Raw genomic sequence first — 12,575 nt, 5'->3', positions numbered from 1 at the left:
TTAGTGTGATTAATATATTTTCAAATTCTTTATGTTATATGCACGAACTGTTTTGAGGATTTTATATGCTGGCATAAACTGGCAGGAACTTTTAGGGTTGATAATGATGATGAAGAAGAAGAAGAAGAAGAAATATACTTTATTGTACATTAAAAACAAAAATAAACAATAACTTATAATCACACTTAGAAACTAATGTACAAATGGCGGTCTTATCGCTAAAGAGCGATCTCTTCCAGACAACCACTGTGGAAGAGAAAAAAAAACGTAAGCACCGATTCGGGTATACGCACACAAAAAATAAGAAAAGTTAAGTAATTTAAATACATAAATATTAAGCAATAGTACATAATAATTATACATAGACTATACTTAACTACATCATACATATATACAATGATGATGATGATTATAAATGCACAATGAAACCATAATCTCTCACAAATATCTTAAAGAGTGATATGAAAGAGAAATGGAAAAAAAGAGTTGCGTAGATAAACCACACGTCAATTCCCACACGAGCCGATGTAAACATTGCGCACGAAGTGATCGTTGAATATGAAACAGCAATCACGATAGCTGCAAGCTTTATGAATGTTTAAAATGTAGGCGGTTGAAAAATTTAACAGATCCGCGGATTGTTGGGCGGACGCTGTTTCATTAATATTAACAGCTTATGAAATTAAAATGTGTACCATTTATAATATACTCGTAGATAGATTTACATACATAGCAGGGGCGATGGCTTCTAACAACCCGATTCCTACCGGGTTACCTTTTAAAAATCCACAAGTTTTACGGATGTTAATAATTTAATGTACATATAATACAAAAAACACATTCAGACTAAAATACCACATGATCGAGTTACCTACGAGGAAATTTCAGATTTCGCTACTGCTACATAGTGCCTTACAAACGTGCCGTCACGTATAACTCAACAAGTTGTTTACTCGTAATTAGATGTTACAAAAAAGGTCACAATAAAAATAATGGTTTAGATATAGCTAAAAATTTAAGTTAACCAATAATCTAATAAATAAATTAAATTATTTAAATAAATTATTTAAATAATTTAATTTATTTATTAGAATTAAACAAATAAAAAACCCGGTTGCATAAATTATACAAAAACTGGAAAGGAAAAAAACAAGCTCAGTCCAGAAGTGTAGAAAGCAATTAGAAAACTGTCGGGACCTATTTAATGAATAGAATGATTGTCGTCTACATTTTTTTATTAATTTATTTATTTTACACTTTTTAGTTACGATAGATAGTGAATTTCGGATTTATTTGTTACGTTTATTATATGTTACAAAGTACGATAATGTATACCTACGTCCAACCGAGGTTAAGTAAATATTCAAAAAAATCTACGGAATTCTCGGTGGGCAAATTCGACTGAAACGTCACCAAAGTTGCAACAAATCACAAACGGGCGTCCACGTCACAAAAAAAAAATTAAGTAACTAACTATGTATGTATGAAAATCTTGGAATCTAAATTTAATCCACTTCCCGGTTTTCGATTAGGATGAAATTTTGCACATGCTCTGAGTTCTGATGAGAATACATGACTAGCTAAGAAAGGTCATTCAACACACAAATCCAATATGGCGACCTCCCCAAATTGGCGGACTAGCTGTTTGAAATCCACCGCTATGGTATGGATATCAAATGAAAGGATTTGCTGTTAGGAATACGGAAAAAATAGTCACGTGACTTAAATCCAATATGGTGGACGTCCAAGGTGGCGGTCAGGCTATTTGAAATGCACCCCCATGATATGGGTATCAAGCGGGTTTTTGTAGTTTTTTAAACTATTCATGTTATTGTTGTCAAGCCTACGAGTATTAGAAGGTGTAAGTTTTTCTCATGAAAAAGCACTTGTTGATATCGTACTTATAATATAAAGTTTCACATTATTTTCACGTGTATTAACCCAACTATATAAAATAATGATTTGTGGTTCCCCATTTAGATTAGGGATGAAGCTTTGTCAATCGTTGCCCGATAGAACGGCTTGTGAAGTACGTGCTTGGGAAGGCACGTACTAATTGGAGCGGCAATTGGAGTCAGGAATGTTAGAGGAAACCACAAACTACATTGTTGCAGGGTTGAAGTAATGTCGGGAACACTGTAGTGTTCTTTGGCAGGCAAAATTCGAAATTCCTTGTAGTAATCAATAGGTAGGGAGCCGCTGGATGCGTCCGCTGGACCAGTGGCGGATTTATAAATTTGCCACCAGTAAGTAGGCTATTGAATTTTTGCATCCCCTACTGAACTCTGAAATTCGATCTGTAATATAGTTCGCAATTAAAACAATTACCTTAAACTGTGTCAATAAAATTGCAAGCCTTATTTTTTTAATATTTGGACAGGACGTACGTTACTATATTATTAAAATTATTATTTACAGTTACATTTTCTTTATTTCTGTAATAGAGAAATTTTTTTGGGTTAAATTTGCCGCCCTCTAAAATCTGCCGTCCTAGGCTACAGCCTACTGGTAAATCCAACACTGCTAGAGACCGTTTTGTTTGGAAGTCCATGCAGGAGGCCTATATCCAGCTGTGGACGTCCATCGAACGTTCTTACCGTTGAGCTATTGAGGCTCTATGTTAATGGTGATGGTGATTAATTAAAGAAGTAGGGTAGGGGTAGTGTATGGGTAGGGTAGGTAGGGATAGGGTAGGGGTAGGGTAGGAGTAGGGGTAGGGGTAGGGTAGGGGTATGATAGGGGTGGTTGAAAGTTTACATCGAGTTTCACGCGGACAAAGTCGCGGGCGTCCGCTAGTAGTATATAGTACGCAGACACAAAATATAGTACAATACTATAAATTATAGTACGGCTGGCAACCCTATCTGATAATATGAATGCGATAAAGTAATGTTAAGTCTGACATTTCACTTGCGACTAAAGTCTGCGTTACGCCAGGAAGGTTGTAAGACGTTGACACAGCGTCAAATCTCCAGGGTCCACTAATGTAGTTACGCGAATTGAGTCTACACGGCTTCTAAAAATAAAAAAGTTTTTCAGTATTAAAAAAGTAAGTATTTATAGATAAAGTGCTACAAAAACTGAACAGAGTATTTCACTTATTTTTGAAAATTTTTATTTATTTTCAGAATGTGGATAATATCAGATTTTATTTTGTATTTCTTAGCTGCGTACCTGATTTGGAAATATGTATTTAATACGCCAGATTTCGTGATGTATTACGCTAAATTCGGTTTCTATTTGATCTGTATGCTGATAATTCCTACACTGTTTATACCAATTATGCTTTTAAGTCCAAGGAATCTCAGGAACGAATAGTAAGTATTGCCTTTCTCTCTCTTTTTTGGTCTTTTTTTTCAATGTAACTGACGTCATGTACAAACTTGAAAATGTACTTTGAACTCCTATTAAACCCATTCAATTTATTATTTTCGTAACAAAAACTACTACTATGTTCTTTTTCAAGATCCTTTCTAGACAGATAAAATGTACTTTTTTAACCGACTTCCAAAAAGGAGGAGGTTCTACGTTCGGCTGTATGTATGTTTTTTTTTTTATGTATGTCCAGCGATAATTCCGTCAATTATGGACCGATTTTGAAAATTCTTTTTTTGTTTTTCATTTATAACATTAGTATGGATTTCATCTGAATTTTCTAAGCGGAAAAAATGTTATTTTGTTAATGTTACAGGATACATGTTACAGGTTACAGGTTAGTATATTGCGTACATGATGTTTTTTATGAAGTATGAATACGTTATTTATACGTTACAGCTTACTAGAGAACTTCTGTTTCCGCCCAAGATTTTTTCCCTACATCTGATCTTAATGAACTAAAATTTGTAATATTATGTTATTCAATAAATCTTTGAATCAATCAACGTGAACCTACCTAAGAAAAACCTATGGAATTCAGAGTAGTTAAGATAAACACAGACAATAAAAATTCACAATTCAACACAATTCGACAATTCGACCTTAATATTTTTTTTTACGTTCGACCTGATGATGGAGCCGAAACACAGATGATGAGTAAACTCCTCAATGGTTTACAGTAGCTACCTAGTGAGTGGGCTTCATTAATTTGTATTGATGAGAACTTTCCATCAATATGGGTTGTGACTGTTATTAAGGGTCTGACAATGAACATGAAGGACAGTCAAGGAATGTCCTTAACGGTTTACAGTAGCAACCTAGCGTTTGGGTTTGATTAATTTGTATTGATGAGAACTTTACACTAAGATGAGTTGTGACTAACATTTCAAGACATGTTATCACTAAAAATTTAAAAATAAAAAAGAAATTAAAAAAAAATTAACCGACTTCGAAATATCATTTCATGTTTTCATTAAACTAAAAAACATTTCATAAAAAAAAAATAACATCGTATGTAACTACTTTTTGATCACTTTGAACGCAGTGGCAAGACAGTGAAGCAAACTGAAGCCGTTTTAATCATAAAGATTTAGGATGAAAACTTAAAAATACTAATAAAAAGTGAAACATATCGTTTGTTCTCAGTATTGTAGCACAAGTTATGCTCCACGTCTCGAAGGTGATAGGAGTGTCATGGGAACTAAGAAATGAGAAAGTTCTTGCAGGTAAAATGAGTGCCGTGGTTATAGGAAACCATCAGTCTGCAATTGATATTTTAGGTAATGTAATACGAGTAAGTTATAATTAAATGAATACAATAGGACACAGTAAGCTACAAGTAAATAATCCTAATAACAATACTAATCTTGCCCACATGAAATGGTGGCAAGAATACTGGCTGCATTTTCACATCTGTAGCTAGGCTGATCTTTTGCGCAAAAAATGAGCAAGCCCTTTGTCACCAGTTCAGGCAACTAGCCGCGGAGAAATTCTATGGCACTGCGACTCCATGGCCCAAGGGTCTCAATACAAATATATAACTCTCGGTCAGAGGCATGCTGGTTTAATAAATTTACTATATTTATGCTAAATTTGCGTTTACTAAAGCATCACAATGTATAGAATAGATGATAGGAAGAAAAAATAATTATTTAATAATTATTTCGGCAGCTTTGAAAATTTACTGGAATTATATTCATCCACTGTTGATCATACTATCATTATGGGTGATTTTAACACTTGTCTCATTAAAAATGATCATCGCTCTAAACGCTTAATGTCGATAGTTAATAGTTGTAATCTAGCCTTTCTCCCAACACATGCTACTCATTTCTTTCCCAACTGTATTCCTTCCCAATTAGACCTTATGATTGTTTCTTCTTCCAACCTTATTGCCAGTCATGGACAACTCCCTGCTGAGGCTTTCTCTTACCACGATTTGATTTATCTGTCCTTCAGAATACGTCCACCTAAGGTAAAGCCAAGTATAGTTATGCGACGTAGCTTTCGAAATTTTGACAATGACAAGTTTATGGAGGATCTCGGTTACATAGATTGGGACCCTATTCTTAATGCTTCAACTGTAGACGAGAAACTTAACATTTTTAATTCTTTATTGACCGATCTGTTCGACGTTCACGCTCCAATAAGACCAATTAAAATTAAACATCTACCTGCCCCATGGCTTACTTCTGATATTAAGTTGTTAATGTTTAGACGTAATGTTGCTAAACGTAAATATAAATTTCACCCAAATGAGAACAATTTGGAAAAATATAAAAAACTTCGAAACCAATGTAACAGAGCGTGTCGTGATGCACAGCGAGAATATATCCATTCTTCCGTGGACCAGAATAATTCCGGTAAGACTTGGCAGTTTTTAGCTTCGCTTGGAATAGGTCGGCAGTGCCTTCAGGTGTTGCGTATCACTGATTTGGACAGTATAAACAAACATTTTGCTACTACTATTCCTTTTGATGTGCTGACTAAACTTGGTACGCTTAATCACCTGAGGTCTTTGCCTACGCATGGTGGTCCTGAGTTTGAGTTCACTCTTGCTACTGCGGAGGAGGTGAAAAAACATATCTTTGCCATCAACTCAGATGCAATTGGCAGTGATGGCATTAGTAGAAAAATGATAATTACTTCGCTTGACTGTATTCTGCCAGTTTTGTGTCATATACTAAATTTCTCGCTATCTTCTGCTACATTTCCCTGCTCATGGTGTAAAGCCTATGTGGTTCCTATTCCTAAAATCAATAAACCTTTAACTCCTTCTAATTATCGTCCTATTTCTATCTAACCTTTTCTTTCTAAAGTTCTTGAGCGCATTGTACATGAACAACTTAGTCTTTATTTAATTAGACATGATATTTTAAGCCCAGCTCAATCAGGTTTTCGTTATGGGCATAGCACAACAACAGCCTTAGTTAAAGTCTGCGATGATATTCGCTTAGCTATTGATAAAAAATTCCTTACCATTATTGCACTTTTAGATTTTAGCAACGCATTTAACACCGTAGACTTTGATTTACTTTTAACTTTATTGAAAATTTGTGGTATGTCTCCATTTGTGGTCAATTGGTTTCAAACTTATTTATATAATCGTCAACAATGCGTGCGTTTAGATAATAGGCTATCTTCGTTTATTACTCTTAATTCTGGCGTGCCTCAAGGTGGTATTCTTTCTCCTCTTCTATTTTCCGTCTACATAAATTCTGTTACTTCAGTCTTATCATCGTCTCATCATCTGTACGCTGATGACTTACAAGTGTATTTATCTGCCCCTATAGATGATCTACATAATTCTATAAATGTTCTGAATACTGAGTTAAATAAAGTTAGCGCTTGGTGTCGGTCATTTGGGGTTCAAGTGAATGCAAGTAAGTCTCAAGTGGCTATTATAGGTTCTTCTTATTTCTTTTCTTCTATATCCTTTGATACGTTACCACCAGTCTCAATTGATGGTGCAACTATACCTTTTAGCAGTACAGTCAGAAATTTAGGTTTAATTATAGATAACAACATGTCTTGGGTACCGCAAGTAACAGAAGTTAGTCGCAAAATTTTTTCAGCTGTCGGATGTCTTAGACGATGGAAAAACTTTTTACCAATTAAAACTAAACTTTTGTTAGTTAATACTTTGTTGTTACCAATTTTAGATTACGCGGATGTCTGCTATTTAGACTTGTCTAAGACTTTGCTAAATAAATTGGAAAGGCTACAAAACTTGTGTATACGGTTCATCTTTGGTCTACGTAAATTTGATCACGTGTCTCAGTATCGTGCTCAATTAGAATGGCTGCCAATCCGATCCCGTAGAAACTTACACGCACTTTCTCTCTTATATTCTGTTTTATATAATCCTCGAACGCCACCTTACTTGAAAGAACGATTCAACTTTGTTGGTAGAAATGTTGAGTGCAATTTACGGACCAGAAATGAAAACCGTTTACAATATACAGTCTGCCATTCAGTGAAGTATCAAAAATCATTTGCAGTTAAAACAGTCAGCCTGTGGAATGAGCTACCGAGTGACATCGTGACGGACGTGAGTCCGCGTCTCTAAGCATCTTCAAAGATCGTGTTAAAAAATACTACTTATCTACTATACTATAATAACTAGCGGACGCCCGCGACTTCGTCCGCGTTAAAATTGATGTAAACTTCTCTACCTCTACCTTACCCTACTCGTAAACCTACCCAACCCTACCCTACCCTACCCTACCCCTACCTTACTCCTACCCTACCGCTAACGCTAACCCTTCCCTCCCCCACCTTACCCTACCCTAACCCTACCCGTAACCTATCCATACCCTATCCCACCCTACCCCTAATCTACCCCTACCCTACCCCTACCTTACTCCTACCCTACCGCTAACCCTAACCCTTCCCTACCCCTACCTTATCCCTACCCTAACCCTACCCTACCCGTACCCTACCCCTACCCTACCCTACCCCTATCCTACTCCTCCCCTACCCTAGACGTTCCATATCCTTCCCCTACCTCTACCTTGCCCCTACCCTACACTACCCCTACTTTATCCGTACCCTACCCTACCCTAACCTACACTTTCCCTAAATTACCCCTACCCTACCTCTATCCTACCCCTTCCCTACCCCTATCCTATCCCTACCCTCAGCAAAATTGGTCCAGCATTTTGTGCGTGGTGCAATGACCAAAAGACTATAATTTCCCAAGCGACTTCTATGCTAATACTATAAAGAGGTAAAGTTTGTGTGGTTGTCGGGGGTAATCTCTGTATCTACTGGACCGATTTGGAAAATTCTTTTACCAATAGAAAGCTACATTATTTGCGAGTGTCATAGGCTATGTTTGGTCCTCATATTCATATGGGAACGGGAACCACGTAATTGAAACCGCGGGGCGTCATATAGCGGCATTTCTGCGACTTTCAGAAATTTTGTATTATCTCCGAAACTATATAACTAATTAACATACTGTAAAGGGCAAATCTTATCTCTATAATATCCTTGTGATTATTAAATAATTTATTTTGATAAGGATTTAAGTTTAGTTGTGTAAATAATGACGTAAACCTTAGTTTAAAATTTAAATAATTTATTAAAGTACTAAAGGTACTATATCTGCTAAAATATAAAAGATAGATATATGGTGTCGCGGACTTTTTTGTAGAACTTTTAAAGGTTCAAAAAGCCTCCATACATTTATTTCAGTTATACGCAATGGTTGAGGCAGCGCATGCGAAAAAGTAAGTTTTTCGGTCTGACCTGTAAGAGAAAACCCGCGATATCTCAGTAGTTATATATGATAGAAATATAAAATATAGCCTATAGCACTCCCCGATAGCGTAGCATTCTACTGGTGAAAGAATTTTTAAAATCGGTCCAGTAGTTCCGAAGATTACCCCATTTCAAAAAATTGTTACAAACTTACAAACTTACAAACTTACAAACTTACAAACTTTACCTCTTTATAATATTAGTATAGATTTATTTAAGTAGTTATGTTTATTTATTATGTATAATTATGTATGTAGGTGTATTTATATATTTATTATGTATTTAGGTGTACTCATATATTATTTTTTTATATATGTATATTTAGTATGTAATTGTATATGTAGTTTAATTTAGTATATTATTTTTAATAGTTTAATTATTATAGGTATGTTATATTGCACTATCCGCTTTCCTTTCTTTAAATATTTTATTTAAGGTTGTCTGGAGGAGATCGCTTTTAGCGATAAGACCGCCTTTGCGCATCTTACTTTTCTCTTTTTTTTTCTCTTTTTGTATCTTATTTGTGTGCAATAAAGAATTAAAATAATAAATAATAATAATAATAAAAAATGGTTATTGGCTATATACTTTTTTCGCTTTCAGCTGTAGGGATACTGACTTGTATTTAAACAAATTGTTATTATTTGGGCTTACTGAAATCGTCAGAAAGTATTAGCAAATATTTATTATTTATTATTACCTTATTATACTTTTATAATAAAAACGTGTGCGTCTCGAATTGCTCGACAAAAATGATAACTTAAACTAATTGCTTTATATAATTGAATCAGAGAGGTGTAAAGAAAATTTTGACAGCAAATAAAGTTCCAAAATAGGCTGTTGACGTAAAATCAGTACGAAGTTCGCTTTGTTAAGTGCAAGTGTCAAACGTGCTAACGTCAGTTGTAACGCGTAACGTTACCAAGCGGCTTACTCTGCCCTATGAAGTTATCAGTTAAAAAAGAAAATCACCGCGCTCGTGCAGCGTGATACGATAACAGTGTGCCTAGTGGGAGTTATAAATGTTTTCATACTGTTACTATCGCGTTAACGTAAACGGGAATTTATATTGAATTGAAACAGTTGTGCAGTGATGCTACTAGATGTCGACTAAAAACTCAACCTTATCAGCCGATAGACGTCCACTGCTGGACATAGGCCTTTTGCATGGACCTCCAAGCACAACGATCTCGAGCCGCCAGCATCTAGCGGCTTCCTGCAACCCGCTTAATATCCTCGGTCCACCTAGTGGGGGGTCGCCCAACACTGCGCTTTCCGGTGTGGGGTCGCCATTCCAGCACCTTGGGACCCCAACGTCCATCGGCTCTTCGAACTATGTGGCCCGCCCATTGCCACTTCAGATTCGCAACTCGCTGAGCTATGTCAGTGACTTTGGTTCGTCTGCGGATCTCCTCATTCCTGATTCGATCACGCAGGGAAAGTCCGAGCATAGCTCGCTCTATCGCCCGCTGAGTGATTTTGAGCCTTCTAATAAGGCCCATAGTCAGCGACCAAGTCTCGGATCCGTATAAAAACTCAACTGCCACTAAAAACTCAGAAATACAAGGCTTTTATTTTGTAACTGGAACTCTCGAATTCTCTTAAATAACGCTCAAATCGTTAGATTTTCGAAATGTACACCTATTAGCTAATAACTAACCTACCTTATCCTTATGGTGGACGGGCTGGTTGAGTATTTTTGAAGATGTCTTTTTTTTCTTTATTCTTTGTTAATTTTCTAATATAAATTTGAAATTGTAGGTGTCTTTCACTTTAGTCACATGACAAAGAGGTTTGCGCTTGTAACCAAAAAAGAAGTATTGTACTTGTTTCCAATAGGTTTGACTGCTTACCTAATGGGATGCGTGTTCGTTGATAGGAAAAATCCTAGAGAAGCTCACTATACACTGAAAGCCTCAGCTGATGAGTTGTTTAAAAACAAGGTAGGTTGGGTAAGCCTATTTAGAAAATAAAAGGTCTTTCATGTTATTGTACGAAATGACGATGCGAATCACACTGCGAATCACAACGCGAATCCCTGCATCTAAGCCCTCATTCGCACGAGAGTATTTTAAAGAACGTTAAAAAAGCGTGCAAGTACAACAAATGCATTCCCAAGTTCACACGACAGCGCTAAAAAACTCTCGTGCGAATGGGGGCTAACGCAAGAAAAACTGTTTAGATCAAGTTTATTCTTGTATAATCGAAACTCGTCATGCCCAGTACCTAGAGCACGCTAAAGGGTTAGCCTTTCAGAGGCCAGCATGTTAGTCTGTGTAGCATTGAATTACATTTTATTTTTCATTTTATGTATAGGCGAGAGTTTGCTTTCAATCATACTTGAAAGTAAGCCATGATACAGCATATGGTGGAACGCGCTTGCCTATAAGATGCATTGATTTAAATTGATACCCATGTCGTAGGTGATACGGAAAACGGAAGCAGGAAGGTCATTCCTTACCTTCGCAGTGTGAATGAGAGACTAACACCCGAAACGATTCGTACTTCAAGTCCAAGGCACATCAATTACATATAGATGCAGGCCCTGCAGGCCCTGGGTTGGATCCCTTTGACCTTTTATTTATCCTAAAAAATATACGAGTGGGAAGGTTGTTGCTGTCACACGTATTAGAGAGCACACCAAGTAGTCTATCCTAGTCATTAACATTAGATAGTCATCGTTACAGAATCGAACATCAATTCTATGCTAAGTCTGCCAACTCTCATTAGAGCGTGGTTGGTCTAAGCTACTATAGGGAGGTAGTCATGTCCCTGTATCCAAGTGGTACGTCGATTCTCTGATTACGATCGCAAACGCTTCGAAAGCTAGAAAAATATACGGGAATGACATTTGCTATTGACAGGTAACGTGATCAAGATCTGTCATTCCCATACATTTTTTCTAGTTTTCGAAGCGTTAGCGATCGTAGAAAGAGAATCGTTCCACTTGGTTACAGGGCCTGGCCCTGGAATGGGGTGTTAAAATAATGTGTGTGGAGTACTTGGGTAATAATCACTCAGACATGATTAAGTACAATGATTTAATATCCTTACAGTACAAAATTGGGATGTATCCCGAAGGAACAAGGAACACATCTCACAAAATATTGCCTTTCAAGAAAGGCGCTTTCGCCTTGGCCATCGCTTGTCAAGTTCCTATTATACCAATCGTTAATTCACCTTACTATTTTTTGGACTCGGAAAAACGCATTTTTAGGAAAGGTAAGATTTATTGTTTAATTAATTTATAAGTATTTTTAGGTTTCTGTACCTTATAAGAAAAAAATACGGAACCCTTATATTACTTTGTTGTCTGTCTGTCTGTTTGTGAGGGAGGGCTCTAACAAAAATAAGTAATTTAAAACCTAATAGTCCACAAACGTGGTCAGTTGAAAAATTATGTTCACACATCCACAATAGTTTTGTAAATATATTTATCCTAAACGAATACAATTTTTTTTTCAGGTCAAGTAATAACTCAATGTCTAGAACCCGTATCTACTGAGGGGTTGACGATGGATGATTTGCCAGAGTTAATGGATAGCATTCAAAAAATGATGCAAGAGACCTTCGATGCATTAGGCAAAGAAATAGCTGAAAGGAATCACAAAAATATATATACTATTTTTTAATCTTTCACGTTGTTTTATTACCAGTAACCAGTGTGGGTCGTTAGCGTTTGTAGAAAGAGAACGACGTGGCACATGGCTACAGGTCCTGGATAGAAAATGATTAGTTATGGTCTGTGGTGAAAATATGGCTGGTCGTGTTTTTACTTTGTTAAATAATAATTAATTGATTTGTTATAACAGCACTTATGTATTGTATTTATTATAACACCACTTCTATATATTAATATCTAGAGAGGTAGAAAACAATTTGAAAGTCACCCTAACGAGTACCGGGAAGCGATTTAGCGTTCCGGTACGATGTCG

The 12,575-nt window shown here is 36.2% G+C and overlaps 1 protein-coding gene across 1 annotated transcript; it reads left to right on the top strand.

Moving 5' to 3' along the window:
* Positions 1 to 9,923: 9,923 nt before the first annotated feature.
* On the top strand, positions 9,924 to 12,272 carry LOC112046608 (1-acyl-sn-glycerol-3-phosphate acyltransferase beta-like). Its single transcript, XM_024083301.2, has 3 exons — positions 9,924 to 10,583; positions 11,697 to 11,862; positions 12,106 to 12,272. Exons 1-3 carry the CDS (start codon positions 10,422 to 10,424, stop codon positions 12,270 to 12,272), a joined length of 495 nt encoding a protein of 164 aa, XP_023939069.2. The 5' UTR covers positions 9,924 to 10,421.
* Positions 12,273 to 12,575: the final 303 nt, after the last annotated feature.

The sequence above is a fragment of the Bicyclus anynana genome, chromosome 4, assembly GCF_947172395.1.
Source record: "Bicyclus anynana chromosome 4, ilBicAnyn1.1, whole genome shotgun sequence".
Lineage (NCBI taxonomy): Eukaryota > Metazoa > Arthropoda > Insecta > Lepidoptera > Nymphalidae > Bicyclus > Bicyclus anynana.
Note: the sequence above shows the minus strand (reverse complement) of the source record. Positions and strands in the feature narration are given on the sequence as shown.

Excerpts from the sequence above, each read along its gene's own strand:
- LOC112046608 (XM_024083301.2), top strand. The coding sequence starts at position 10,422 with ATGACAAAGAGGTTTGCGCTTGTAACCAAAAAAGAAGTATTGTACTTG. Across the intron at positions 10,584-11,696 it reads ATGAGTTGTTTAAAAACAAG|TACAAAATTGGGATGTATCC; the intron begins GTAGGTTGGGTA and ends ATATCCTTACAG. Across the intron at positions 11,863-12,105 it reads AAAACGCATTTTTAGGAAAG|GTCAAGTAATAACTCAATGT; the intron begins GTAAGATTTATT and ends TTTTTTTTTCAG.